Here is a 13,854-nt window from a genome sequence, read left to right as displayed (position 1 = left end):
CCTTCAGTCCAGATCTTTCACCTATAGAGAACATTTGGTGCATCATTAACTCTCTGGTTGTGTTCAGATTCCTTTCACAATTGTGGTGTTCCCGGTCAAAAATGACCGGACTCCAAACAATTGCTTATAAATCTTTTATTATGCTATATTATCACCAAATATTGGATTCATTCTTTTTGTCAACTTGTTTTCTTTCATTTAGGACTGGTTTTGTGTTTCCATTTGCATCTGATTAATCGTAGGCCTCATTTATCCGAAAGTAGGTACCTCATTTTTTGAGGGAAAAAGCATTTTTTTTAAGAATAATATTCACAAGATGAGATAAAAAATTATAAAAATTTGCACTGTTTATCACACTAGTGTGCTTTAATGTTTAATCAGGAAATTTACTTTTAAATGCTTTTATTTTGTACACAATTGCTCAAAGTCACACTTGTGGTGTTCCCGGTTAAAATGACCGGACTTTTAATATTGGATTAATTCTTTTTGTCAACTTGTTTTCTTTCATTTAGGACTGGTTTTGTGTTTCTATTTGCATCTGATTAATCGTAGGCCTCATTTATCCGAAAGTAGGCCTCATTCATCAGAAAGTAGGTGTCAGGGTTTGGCAAGGGTGGACCCAGACGCAGAATGAGCAGGGGGGTGATATTTATTGACAACACAGTCACAACACAAGAGAGGTGAGGTGGGGACACAGTTCAAACAATGGGTAGCTTGGTTGAGAGCACAAATGGAACACAGGTTGGTCCGGGTTAAGACAGTTCCAGACTCTACCGCAACAGGGCAGGAGCTCAAGGAAGCAGAGGCTTGACACTTGGGGCAGTCGCAGAAGCACCAGAGTCGGCGTATAGGTCAGGAGAGTCAGCAACCAGGAAGTACATCGAGAGTGGGTCAGGGCAGGAACCACGCAACTCACACACTGCAAGACAAGACAACAAGAAAGACGAACAAGAGCAACAAAACTGGCAAAACAAAATAAGGGAGGAAAAATATTCAAAAACTAATTACTAGAAAAACAAAAGAGAAACAAAAAAATATAAAAATAAATAGGAGTTCTAAAGAAGACCTAAACTAGCTATAAAAAAACAAAACTGCAATCTAGCAGGGAACTACTAAACTAGAAAGAAACAAACTAGAAAAGCCAAAATAAGGCTAGGGAAAAAATATAACAAGAACCGTATCTTGACTAGCTCAAATACTATCACAAAGAGAACTACAAGACCAGGATAGCTATAAAAAACAAAAGTAAAAAACAAAACTGCAATCTAGCAGGGAACTACTAAACTAGAAAGAGACAAAAAAACTAGAAAAGCCAAAATAAGGCTAGGGAAAAAATATAACAAGAACTGTATCTTGACTAGCTCAAAAACTATCACAAAGAGAACTACAGGACCAGGATAACCGGATACGCACAAAACAAACCAGAAAACACGAGAGGGAAAAGAGAGCACCATATAAAGGGAGCAGCACATAAGGATCAGGTGAACACACTCACGCAAACAAGGGCTAAACGAGGGGGCGTGGCAACAAGACACAAGGGGGCAGGACAAGGGGAGCACATGGCCAACACAAACAAAGACACAACCATGTGCTCAGGCACAAAATGAACAAAGACACATTAAACATCGACAGGACAGACAAGGCTGTCAGGGCAGGATCCTGACAGTAGGCACCTAATTTTTTGAGTGAAAAAAATATTTTTTATGAATAATTTTCACAATATGAGATAAAAAATTATAAATATTTGCACTGTTTCTCACACTAGTGTGCTTTAATGTTTAATCAGGAAGTTTGCTTTTAAATGCTTTAATTTTGTACAAAATTGCTCAAAGTCACACTTGTCAAAAATGGCAAAAAATCATTAACCCATTGATCCAGATTGCATGAATTTCATCATGGCAACTCATAATAATGTAAGTCAGTTGTGTGAATTGCCCCCACGTGCCTGTATACACACCTGACAACACCTAGGTTTGCTCCTGATGAGATTGTGGATGGTGTCCTAGTGGATCTCCTCCCAGATGTGGATCAGGGCATCATTGAGCTCCTAAACAGTCTATGGTGCTTTTTAGCAGCTTCGGATGCTCTGATACATAACATTGCAGAAGTTCTCAGTAGGACTCAGGTCTGGGTAATGTGAGGGCCAGTAAATGGAATCAATGTCTTTGTCACCCAGAAGCTGCCTATACACACTGGCCACATGAGGCTGGGCATTGTCATGCATCAATAGGAACCCAGGGCCCACTGCACCAGTGTAAGGTCTGACAATGGTCTGAGGATTTCATCCTGGTACCTAACAGCAGCATGAGTCCCATGCTCAGTGTAAACCTGCTCTTATCCATAAGTTGAACAGGGCACCAATGGGGGACCTGCCAATTCTGGTATTCTTTTGCAATTGCCAATCCAGCTGCATGGTGCAGTAGCTACACAGACCATAACAAAACTCACATTCCCTTTTTGAAGGTTGCTGCTGTTGCCTCTCTATTGTACTTTGTTGTCTCTTTCATTTGCACCATAGCAGGCAAAACTGATTCAAAATCCCTTCTGCTTCATAACTGGACAGATTGATATCCCTGAAGTTTAATTGACTTGGTGATATACTGTGATTATTAAGTGTGTGTATTTCAATGAAAGTGTATTTCATTATAATAAGAGGTTTCTTTATGAATATTATTTCTAAATCTTTACTAAAACTTTCGAATTCTAAACTAAAACTAAGACCTAAAACTGATCTTAAGACTAAGATCACACATACTGTATTTACATTACTGAAAGTACAGAGTCGATTAGTAAACCATAATCTTTTCTTTTATTTATACTTTTTAGATATTTTTACATTAGACAAATGCAAAGTCTCTATTTTCAGTTGCTGATTTCAAATAAAATCTCTTTTGATTTATTAATTTATTTGTATATTTATTTTACAATCTCCTCTCAGAGAGATCTGTATCCATCTGTATCTTTCACAAAAGCAATTAACCTTATCATCACACATTAGATGATCAACAAAATGAGATGTTACTGTAATGAATCAGATGCATGTTAATCAACATTTGTCTGTAGCTGGTTTTGTCATACATTTTGTTAAAAAAACACGTGGAGTAAAAGATCTTAGGCATTATGCTGTATATCACATTTAAGATTTAGTGTCACAACATTTCTTGCTGGGAAATATGGAACTCATTGTCTTTCTTAGCAAGTGTAATTTCTTTTAACAGGACTCCATGATGCGTCTGATGGAACACATTTTCACTGGGCCTAGACCCATATTATTAAAGCTGCTGTACTCCCCTGGCCTGATGTATATCATTCTGCCTTCAAAATTAGGCTGTTCATAAAGAAGCCAGTGACCATGTGTGACATTGCAGGACTGGCAATCGGGCATGTGAAAACGTTCCTGGATTGACTCACAGTCATCCATCAACTCATACTTTTGTCTGACAAAATTTTCCCCTTCAAAGATTCTCATTCTAAATGTTCCTTTATGCTGCGAGGAAAAAATGTCTTTATTTAGTAATTTCATTACATAAATTTACTCTCTCTATATAAAAAAATGTCTAGAATTACCATAGGGATCATTCTGCAAGATCTGATGCAGTCACTGATGCTTGCACCCATGATCCGCTGGTTATCAGGATACTCTCCTCTTCTCACCAGCATTTGGTGACCCATGAATTTGACGCTCTCATAGACCATAAAGCAGCCGCTTTCCACCCTAAATGAGCAGCAGCAGCTCAGGTATGAGGTCACCTCAGGGCAGTCACCGCTGGTCTCATAGTAACAACCATGGAAGTTTCTGTCCTCATAGAATATTATCTGGAAAGCATAGTGACAAAAAGACATGCATACAATGGATATGTTACTCTTTGTTCTTTAATTTGCTTGTTATTCCATTTAAAAGTACATTGTGCTTGTATTCCTCCATTAACAGCTGACATTGTAAAATCAATGTAGATCAGATTTCAGATATGTTTTGGTCTAAATAGTAATCCCTTTTAAAACCACATTTGTCTCATTTAACATAGTTATCCCCTACCTTTCCCATGATTTTGCATTTGTTTCTATAGTGCCAGTGTTTTACTGTGTTGCTTTTATACTCAACTTGATTGCTAAAAATCTATAGCCTATTGTTTGAACTTCTTACTCGTCAATTCTATTTATTTCTAAACTAGTCTATAAGTAGTTACCAGAACTGTTTGCTCCTATACTCTGTGCCAACTGTGGCTTTTCTTGGTTGTAGGGCAGGTGGAGGAGGACAATTGGTCCACTGATGTGTCATTCACTGTACATTTGAAACTTAGAATAGACACAAATATAAATCCCTTTTTTTTTTTTTACTGACATTGTCAGGCACAAAAGGCATGCCTTAAGGGGATACTGGTAACTGAAGATCTACTAGTGCCATACGGGATTATTTTAGTTTATCCTATTCTCTTTATGTTGGTGTTTGTTTAAAGATTTAATTTAAGACTGAGAAATTAAACTAAAATCAGTAAGATTCAGTTATGAAGCAGAGACAATAGAGATCCATAAGTTCAAGCCTTTTGTAATCTTAATAATTTTGTTTGCCTGATGTACCAAATAAAGCTTAACAAAATTGCTTGATACATGACAGTATCAAAAAACTTTTATTTTCATTAGTTATATTCTTTTTAATAGTTGAATAGTTTTTAATAGTCCATCATTGTCTTTATAAATAGATCCAGTTTTTCAGATTACTTATTTTCATTTATGTGTGCAGGACAGGTTGATAATTCAGAAATGTATTTCACAGTATGATACACTACCTTTACATTATAGTACACAAGTAGTGTTTTACATGCATACAGACATAAAAATAATCAATGCCATGTCATTGTCAGGGGACGTGGTTGTAGATAAAGCGCTTGACAAAGCAGTAGACGAAAAGGAGTCTTTAATAAACATCAACAGATTTCCAATAAACTAACATCAGTCCAGAACAAAGAAGAGAAAGAAACTGAAAGCTTATAAAGACCAGGAAACAAAGGAGCAAATGAGATGATTAATACAAAACAGGTGATCTAAATGAGCAATGATTAACAAAACGAGAACCAACATGTAACAGATATCGCCCCCCTTCCGGTAGGCGCGTCCTGCGCTGTAACAGTACAACTGGGGGGGTGGGCACCCTGGAGGCCAGTGCAGGGCAAGATACTGGAGAGGCCTCCAGGGCAGGTCAGGAGACCCGGGGGGCCATGGCCGGTCAGGAAACACGGGAACCCATGGTTAGGTTAGGAGACACGGGAGGCCATGGCGGATCAGGAGACTCCAGGAGCCATGGCAGATCAGGCTCCATGGCTTTGGCTTTCGGCTCGGCCACTATGACCATGGCTATGGAAATATTAATACTGTATATAAATCTTTAGAATTATGTTTGGTATGTATAATGATTGATTAAGTCTATTTACAGCAGGCAATAGCCCCTTTCACACATACAGTCTTTACTGGTAAATTACCAGTCAATTACCATTAAAATATCCTGTGTGAACAGGATGAGTAATATGTGTGAACGCAGAAATAGATGAGCACGTTCAGAATGACGTCTACTCTGGGATAGTCATAATATTTTGATGCAGATGACGCATTTGCTCCACGCTGTGTAGTTCGGTTTGAAGTCGGCTAATGCGATGCCGCCTGGCCAAAAGCAGCTACATGAATGTGACAGTTTGACACAAAAATGAAAACATTGATAAAAACACTGACTGTGTATATCCCAAACACAACACTGGGAGGCGCAGCCGTTTTGTGGTCATTTTCAGTTAACGATATCATAGAATATAGCGATATTTTGAAACTGATGTGTGAATGGTGCTTTACCGGTAAAAAGACGGAACGCCATTGCCTGTGTGAACAGTGCATTTTTATATACCAGTAAAGTCATTCCAGTCATTTTTACGGCAATTTACTGGTAATACTGTGTGAAAGGGGCTGTTGATCTGCTTCTTCATTTGGACATTGATATTATAAGCTTTTTTTGATGCTATAAAATTTATTTGAGATGTTTATTTTCCATTGGTTTGCATACTTTTGGTACAATGGCACTAATGGTGGAACTCAAAGTGGTGAAAACAGGCCAAGACAACAGAATAAATGCATGGTGAGAAATTTATTGTTTATGCTTATATTAATCATTTATGTTTTCAGACTGTGAATTTAACACAAGTCCATGATTCTTCTAACAGAGCTGAATCTGACGTTGCTCAATCCCATATCCCTGAAGCTCCGGTACTCTCCAGGTCTGAAGTATATCATCCTTCCCCTGTAGTGCGGCTGCTCATACATGAGCCAGTGGCCATCCATCACATGACAGGACTGGCAGTCAGACATGCGGTAACGGTCTGTGAAGGAGTCGCAGTCATCGGTCAGCTCGTACATCTGACCTCCAAAGTTCTCCCTCTCGTAAACCTTCATTCTGTAGGATCCCCTGTACTGTAGGATGAAAAGAAATGTATTGGTTCAGAATCATTCAGTGCATTTCTGATTCAATACAGCCTGTTTCAAATGTGCTGAATAATTGAACTGTTATTTTTAATTATTAAAATGATAATATTATTATCATTTTGTTTTAAAAATGTATTACCTGAGGAACCATGCGACAGGACCTGATGCCATCACTCATTCCCATGCGTATTCCATCAGCATACTCGCCCCTCCTCATAAAGAACTGGTTTCCCATGTAGTTAGGACGGTCATAGACCACAAAGCAGCCGCTCTCCACTCTGCATGAATGGCAGCGGCTGAGGTAGGTAGACATATCAGAGCAGTCACTGCTGCACTCATAGGAGCGACCCTGGAAGTTCCTGTCCTCGTAGAAGATGATCTACCAAGAAAAAATGTGAATATTTAAATAAATGTTGTTTCTCTGTAAACTGTAATCTTTAACATTTGAAGTAACTGGCTTTTTTTGGCTTGCATTACACAACAGGTAGAGCTTGTTTATGTAGAAAATGTTGAATATTAGTAAAACATATTTATGACTTTGACCGTTTCCACATAAAAATGTTATATTTGCATTTAATACATTTATAGAGGATTTTGCTGTTTTTGTCAGCTCTTCTCCACTGGATTAAGGCTACCCAATACATACCTTGCCCATGTTTGCTAGTCTTCGTGGGATTCTGTCCAGTTGCTGTCTGTCTGACTGCTGCCTTTTATACTTTATAGGCTGATAATGTTTTTTGTCATTCAAATAGCCTGGAACCTGATGATCAAGCAGGTCTGTGATTTCTGTTAATTTAGATCACAGCCTACATGAAACAAACAGAATGAAAGACAAACAGAAAGAAAGAGTGTTAGAGAGATAGCAAATGAGAGTGAAAAAGCAAGAGAAATCACGTCGGCCAAGAGTTACGAAGTCTGAAGCATTCCTTAAAGTAGCAAGGTTCATAAAGAGTCTTATATGCTCTCTATTTTTAAGTAAATCTAAAAATATCATGTTTATGTCAAATGAAAAAAATCATACATTATATAAGTTTTGCATAAAGGGATCTGCAGGTACAGTGTGCTTTAAATGAGATTTCCCTTTTTGGATTTCCCTTCACATAACTGTAGCGATTTCAACAATTCTACCAAGAGAGGTATTATTAGCAATAATTTGAAGCAATACATAACGTAAATGTGTATGAAGGAAAAATTTTGTTTTTTGGTTGTTTTCAGTATTTGCCAAGTCTCTAATGTATTAGTTTTGACTAAATATACCCCATATTTGTCCTTTTGGACTCCCTTTTCCGTTCTACACTTTGAAGTAGCATTTGATTGCAGTAACATTATTTGAAATTTCTAGTAGTTTTCGACTGTTGCTTTCACATTATGCAAATAAGTTCCATCAAAACTTTGTCCCTGACATGTGGAGAAAACTTTTCAGGGGTGTTTGAAGCACAGCTTTGAGACTGGTATACCTGTACCTCATCCTCTGCAAATGAAATGGGTTATTAGTAAAGTTCAAGAGAGTGTGATGGCTTTAAATGACAACTATCTCTTGCACTCAAAGATTTACAAAAAAAAGTGGTTTAAATGTCAAGAAAAATTATTTAAAGTTCTATTACTTTTGACCAATAGGCGGTGCTGTTACCAAATTGATAGAATATGGCATTGTGGCTCTGAATAAAGAAAAATATTTAATGTCAGTAGGCCAAAGCATAGTAAGTGTGGTAAATTTATTACAGGTTCAAAAAAGTACATTATTGACTAAACTCAAAATGGCAACATACTGTACAGTGTGTCCAACATTGGAAACATAGGTATTATTGAATTGCCAGTAATTAAAGGAATCTAAAGCATCATGATGGTAATTAATAATAAAATAAATTCATTTGCTTTGTTTCGTTTTTTCATAGATACTGCCAAAAACATCTTCAAAAACATCAAGGGCATAATGCCAAAGTGAATATAGTTTTACTTCCACGCTGTCTAATTAGCTGACACATGAAAAATTGTTTTGTTTATCAGAAGATTTTAATTTTGACCACAGTGGTCTTATGATGATCTCTCTTTAATGAAACATTTAAGTGTGTAATGTTCTTTTATCGATTCACTCACGTGTATCTTTCTTATCATATTTTAAGAGCACTTTAAATTACTGATGTAAAATGCATAGAATTGCATGTAAATAAATTCAAGATTTTAAATTCATTTTTTTAATAGTTTTTTTAAGTTAACAAACATTAATAAAAGTGACGTTTTCAGACACTATCCAATAACAGTATACAATAACTGAAAAAATGTTATCACACAGTTGTAGTATAATAAGAGGTCTGTCCACACAGGACATCTTTTTGCATTCTACGGCACTGCTTTTCCATTTCCATATGTAAGCATGCACTATTTGGACTCGAGTCTTGCACGTGACAAAAAAAGTGTCTCTACTGAAGACCTTGCATTCCACTGCCCTGCATCTCGAATTTTAAAATGAATGGAAAGTGTTCTATGTGAATGGCCCATAAGAGACACAGTATATGCCTCAACACCGGTGCTTGGCTTCTAAATCCTCTTTGATGGACACAATGGTTGCCAGACTTAACAGTGATTTTGCTGGAGCTGATAGTGTGAGGGTGCTGTTGGCAAACATTTGAATGCATATTTCTGTAGGAAGATAAATATTCAAATACTAATTTAATCAACGTGTAGTGGCATGTTGTACAAGACTGAGGTTGGGGTTCATTGGCTGAGGTTGGGATGCTTGGTACTCACAATTTTATTGTTGAACGAATCTATGATTCAGTGCTTTAGAACAATACACTGAGCTTAGATTTTTTTTGTATTGCTGATTAAATTTTGTACAACCTGTGCCTTTGTTCAGGACTTGTATAAAGAGACTACAGCACTGTTTGCTATCCAACGTTTCACATCTGACAATGACGACAGAGAGTGTAAGTGCCTCTTTCTCCCTGATTGTCTGTGTGCCACAGTCTGCCATGTGTTTTTAGCACATTGTAAACTATCAGTGTTGTGTTTCGTCTGACAGATTGTGTTCTACGAAGACAGGAACTTCCAGGGAAGATCCTATGAGTGTAAGGGAGACACAAGTGACCTACATTCCTTTTTTAGCCGCTGTAATTCTGCAAAAGTGAAGGGGGGATTTTGGGTCCTGTATGAGCAGCCGAACTACATGGGCTATCAGTATATCCTCGTCCCAGGGGAGTATCCAGATTATCACCATTGGATTGGCTTCAACGATTGCGTCCGATCTTGTCGTCTGCTCAGGCATGTAAGTCCAATGGCACCACACGTGATCACTTTGAATTGCTGTCAGTGAGTCTGTGTTTGTGGTTAAGTGTATACATAGAAACATCATTTGCATTTCCTCCAGGTTACTGGACATCTTAAGCTGAAGCTCTTTGAGAGGCCCAATTTCGATGGCCAAACATGGGAAGTTTCAGAAAGCACCCCGTCCATTCAGGAATGTTTCCTCTGCAGAGAGATCCATTCCTGCAAGGTCCAGGAAGGTCCCTGCGTGTTCTTCGAACATGCAAACTACCGTGGCCGACAGTACCTCCTTGAGAAGGGAGAATACAGTCGACACACTGAATGGGGGGCCATGCATGCCACTGTGGCCTCTATTCGTCAGATCACCACAGACTGCTGAAATGAATACCTGTCATAACTACTAATGACAAATACTGACAAATAAAATAATTTTAAGAATGTTTTATTTATACGAGTCGTGTCTGTATTTTACTGGTTGCCATACAAAGCTGAAATGTTTCTAACATATTAATAAAAATAAAATTCTTAAAAGCTAGTTTATCATTTATCTATAGTATGAATGACTGCTTTGTAAAGTCAAATCAGGTCACCTTTATTTTTATAGTGTTTTATTCACTAAAGATTGTTTCAAAGCAGCTTGACAACATTGAACAGCAAAGTAACAGAATCTGTGATGCAAGCTTTAAAAATGAGGCAAATCCAAATTCCACTGCTAGGCAGCTGTAGCAAGACAGTAGTTCAGTGTTGGTTCACTTCAGTTCAATCAAAAGCCTATTTCAGTAATTCCACACACCATGATCAGATATTTTACTTTATAAGAGCATATTAATTTCTATAACTGAATATTACCTAATAGCATATTACTTCATTTTTTTATTTGCATAGCATCTGTCATGTGGTGTGGAAATATGGTATTTGCTGTTATTTACTTGTGCAAAAGTACAACAGTGCAACAGTATCTACCACTATTTACAATGTAACCTGTTTTAAACTTAGCTCATAGGAAATAGCCAATGCCTTGTATTAATATTCTGTTTACACATGCATGTTTGGTACAGTGTTATTTTAGTATCACTGGGATAATATTATAGTGTGAAGCTCTGATCATCAGATTGTATAGGCTGTCATTAAAACACTTAGACTATATTTTTATTCTTATGCTAAAAGAGCCAATGTCTTTTGTTTAGTCTGTTGCCATTTTGATGGTAATGCCTGAGTTTATGGCAGCTTGATTAGTTGTGTTGTGTTGAGCTGAATCAAAGAGTCTACAGTTTCATATGACATTTTCATTAAAACATGGCATAACATGCACTCATTTTATTACAGTAAAACTTAAAATGTATATAATCTACAGTCCCTTTACAGTTTCTGTGTTATTGTGCAACTAATGTCTAATAGTAGAACAAGAGTTTTGGCGGAGCATACAAACACAAAATGCATCAGTTAATTCAGTGTTACGTCTCATCCAAAATGAGCATTTGGTTAGATGCCAAAGCTGCTCCAACTATGTCAGTACCAGCATCTGGAAAACAATTGAATTAGCCCAATATATATTTTCTGGACTCAGCCATTGCAGAATCAAAAGGTCAGGGTTCCATACAATGGCCACTGCATTAATCTGCAGGAACAATCTAGAAAAAATCGCAGTATCAGCTGTTGATGAAGCAGTTGCTGCGGCCATTCATATAACAATGATTTGCCTGGCAGAGCAACTCAATGTTAAACATATAAATCTCACTCATTGCCCTTTCAATACACAGCATACATCAAAAGGAGGAATAAAATTAGCCCCAAACATGGACAGAAAGGGAAAAGTAAGACACATTTTGCTTGCTTAAACTGGCTCTGTGATCTTTTCCTTGGCTTATAACTATGTTTCTACATCTTCTGCCATACAGATTTTCTTTTATGAGGACAAAAACTTTCAGGGCCGGTGTTTTGAGTGCAGCATGGACTGCACTCAAAACCCACTTCAGCCGCTGTAACTCCATCTGAGTTGAAAGTGGGGCGTGGGTTTTGTATGAACGTCCAAACTTCATGGGTTGTCAGTACATCCTAACCAGGGGAGAGTTTCCTGATTGCCAGCACTGGATGGGCTTCAGTGACTCAGTGAATTCTTGCCGCATGGTGCGAAATGTAAGTCATCCCTGTTTGGAGAACCACAGCTGGCCTATTTTGCCCATTGCCGGTCTATGTTTCTCCTTTTCAGCAAAAACATTCACCTACACCAGACAAATGTGCCACACTAACCATTCAAGAACAGCATTTTTGGCCCTAAACTCCTTATTGTTCCCTACTGAAAGTTTATTTTCAGTATGCATAATCTGAATGTACTTTTTCAATCATTCAGTGCCCCATTAGTATAATTATAGGTGATTCTAGATATGATTCTACTCTGTCTACAGTAAATGGCCTACAAGAAATCAATGCATTGGAATGGTATTTGACAATCTAATCTCTCTTTGTAGCATACTGGCAATTTCCGTATCCGTCTGTATGAGTGTCCTGACTTCCAGGGTCAGATTATGGAGCGTAGTGAGGACTGGCCCTCTCTCTATGACTGCTTCCGGGTCTTCTATGAGCATCCTAACTTCAGGGGACGTCAGTATTTGTTGGATAGAGGCGAGTACTGCCACTTCACTGACTGGAGTGCCATGCATCCTACTGTCGGCTCCATCCACCGTGTTCAGGAGTTTTAGGTCTTTCAATGTGTAGTTGATTGTTCCTTAACTATTTAATAAAAAATGACACTGAGCTCACCATAAGCTCCTGTCTCCTGGTTTATTTTGTTCTATTTAAAAGTCAGGTGGTCTTCAAACAAAGCATTTTTATAAAAAAAATTATATACACTGTAATGTTACATATTTATTTATATATTATTAATAAAACTAAAATAAAATAAATAAACAGCAATATTAATATGTTTTAAAAAGTGATCAATTTATTTGATGACAAAGAATTACTCCAGTCTTCAATGTCACATGATCCTTCAGAATCCTTCATGATCCTTTAGTTTTATGCTGATGCATTTTGTTTATGATTTTTTTATTAATTAAAAGTTCAAAAGAACAGCATTTATTCTAAATGTAATTATTTTGTAACATTATAATTGTCTTTACTGTCTCTTTTGATTAATTCATTGTGTCCTTGCTAAATAAATGTATTAAAGTGATAATAGATAATGCACCAAAAAATAATACACCAGGAATTTTGTTTTTGCTACCAGTACCTGTTCACATGAATATACATACCACACGTTTTTTAACCATTTGTATGTTAAAAAGAATGAGTGCTTGAGAATGAGAATGTTTGCATAGGCATGAGTGAATGAGTGTGTTTGCACAGGCAGAGAGCATGAGCTGCCAGTTGTGTGAGCAGTTGCTGGTCAATAGACCCTGCTAAATCTCCCCATACAATAGTTCAGGTCATGTTGATGACTCAGGAGCTTTTCCAGAGTCCAGCATTTACCCAAAGTCCACAATGCTGATGCAGGTCAGACAGGCACAAGAGCATTTTTTCTGCACAAAGGCCACCAGCAAGCACTTTTCAACAGTGGGCCCACAGGGCAGCACGTATCTGTCGGCCCAGATTCCTCCATAGGCATCCAGCACAGAATGGAAGGACAGTTCACAAAGTTCACTTACTAGTAGGTGAGCTAGTACTTTTTCTGCTAGCCTGACAGTGCCCCCTTGTGTTAGTCATTTGTATTACTTTTTAACATATGGTGCTCGGATTAATCACAAAAAGTCATTCAGAATTGTATTACTGTAATCAGATTTGTATAGAAATCATGATTTTTTTATAACAACTGACATGCTTCAGGCAAGGGAGGAATAATAATACATAATCAGCATAAACTTTGGTTTCTAAGGGTTTATTTTATGTTTTTGAATTGTCAGCTTGCGTTATTTTAGTTGTCTTTTAAGAAGATTACATCTTCTGCCAGATTTATCAGCTGCTACCATGTGGCACAGCTATGAATTAACAAGCTGACAAAGTATGTGCAGGTGTTAATTACCTGGCAGTTGCGATTGGGAACTGCAAGGTCATTGTGGAGACACCCCTGCTGCAATGTTACAGCACTGTTAAAAGATGGAGACATCCTTAAAATACGCCAGGGATTGATTA

The 13,854-nt window shown here is 37.5% G+C and overlaps 4 protein-coding genes across 4 annotated transcripts; 2 read left to right on the top strand and 2 right to left on the bottom strand.

Annotated features, from left to right (window-relative positions):
* Window positions 1-3,211: 3,211 nt before the first annotated feature.
* On the bottom strand, window positions 3,212-4,045 carry LOC306877418 (gamma-crystallin M3-like; the record flags this gene model as incomplete). Its single annotated transcript, XM_079429194.1, has 3 exons — window positions 3,212-3,487; window positions 3,568-3,816; window positions 4,037-4,045. 3 exons carry the CDS (start codon window positions 4,043-4,045, stop codon window positions 3,212-3,214), a joined length of 534 nt encoding a protein of 177 aa, XP_079285320.1.
* Window positions 4,046-6,174: 2,129 nt separating this feature from the next.
* Window positions 6,175-7,117, bottom strand: LOC306877349 (gamma-crystallin M3-like; the record flags this gene model as incomplete). Its single annotated transcript, XM_079429070.1, has 3 exons — window positions 6,175-6,450; window positions 6,602-6,841; window positions 7,109-7,117. 3 exons carry the CDS (start codon window positions 7,115-7,117, stop codon window positions 6,175-6,177), a joined length of 525 nt encoding a protein of 174 aa, XP_079285196.1.
* Window positions 7,118-9,374: 2,257 nt separating this feature from the next.
* LOC306877347 (gamma-crystallin S-1-like) lies at window positions 9,375-10,105 on the top strand (the record flags this gene model as incomplete). Its single annotated transcript, XM_079429068.1, has 3 exons — window positions 9,375-9,389; window positions 9,485-9,727; window positions 9,830-10,105. 3 exons carry the CDS (start codon window positions 9,375-9,377, stop codon window positions 10,103-10,105), a joined length of 534 nt encoding a protein of 177 aa, XP_079285194.1.
* A 1,658-nt stretch (window positions 10,106-11,763) lies between these two features.
* LOC306877417 (gamma-crystallin M2-like) lies at window positions 11,764-12,425 on the top strand (the record flags this gene model as incomplete). The annotated part of the gene is made up of 2 exons (XM_079429193.1): window positions 11,764-11,862; window positions 12,195-12,425. The coding sequence occupies 2 exons, from the start codon at window positions 11,764-11,766 to the stop codon at window positions 12,423-12,425; spliced, it is 330 nt and encodes a 109-aa protein (XP_079285319.1).
* Window positions 12,426-13,854: the final 1,429 nt, after the last annotated feature.

Source organism: Barbus barbus (genome assembly GCF_936440315.1).
Source record: "Barbus barbus genome assembly, chromosome: 11".
Classification (NCBI taxonomy): domain Eukaryota; kingdom Metazoa; phylum Chordata; class Actinopteri; order Cypriniformes; family Cyprinidae; genus Barbus; species Barbus barbus.
Note: the sequence above shows the minus strand (reverse complement) of the source record. Positions and strands in the feature narration are given on the sequence as shown.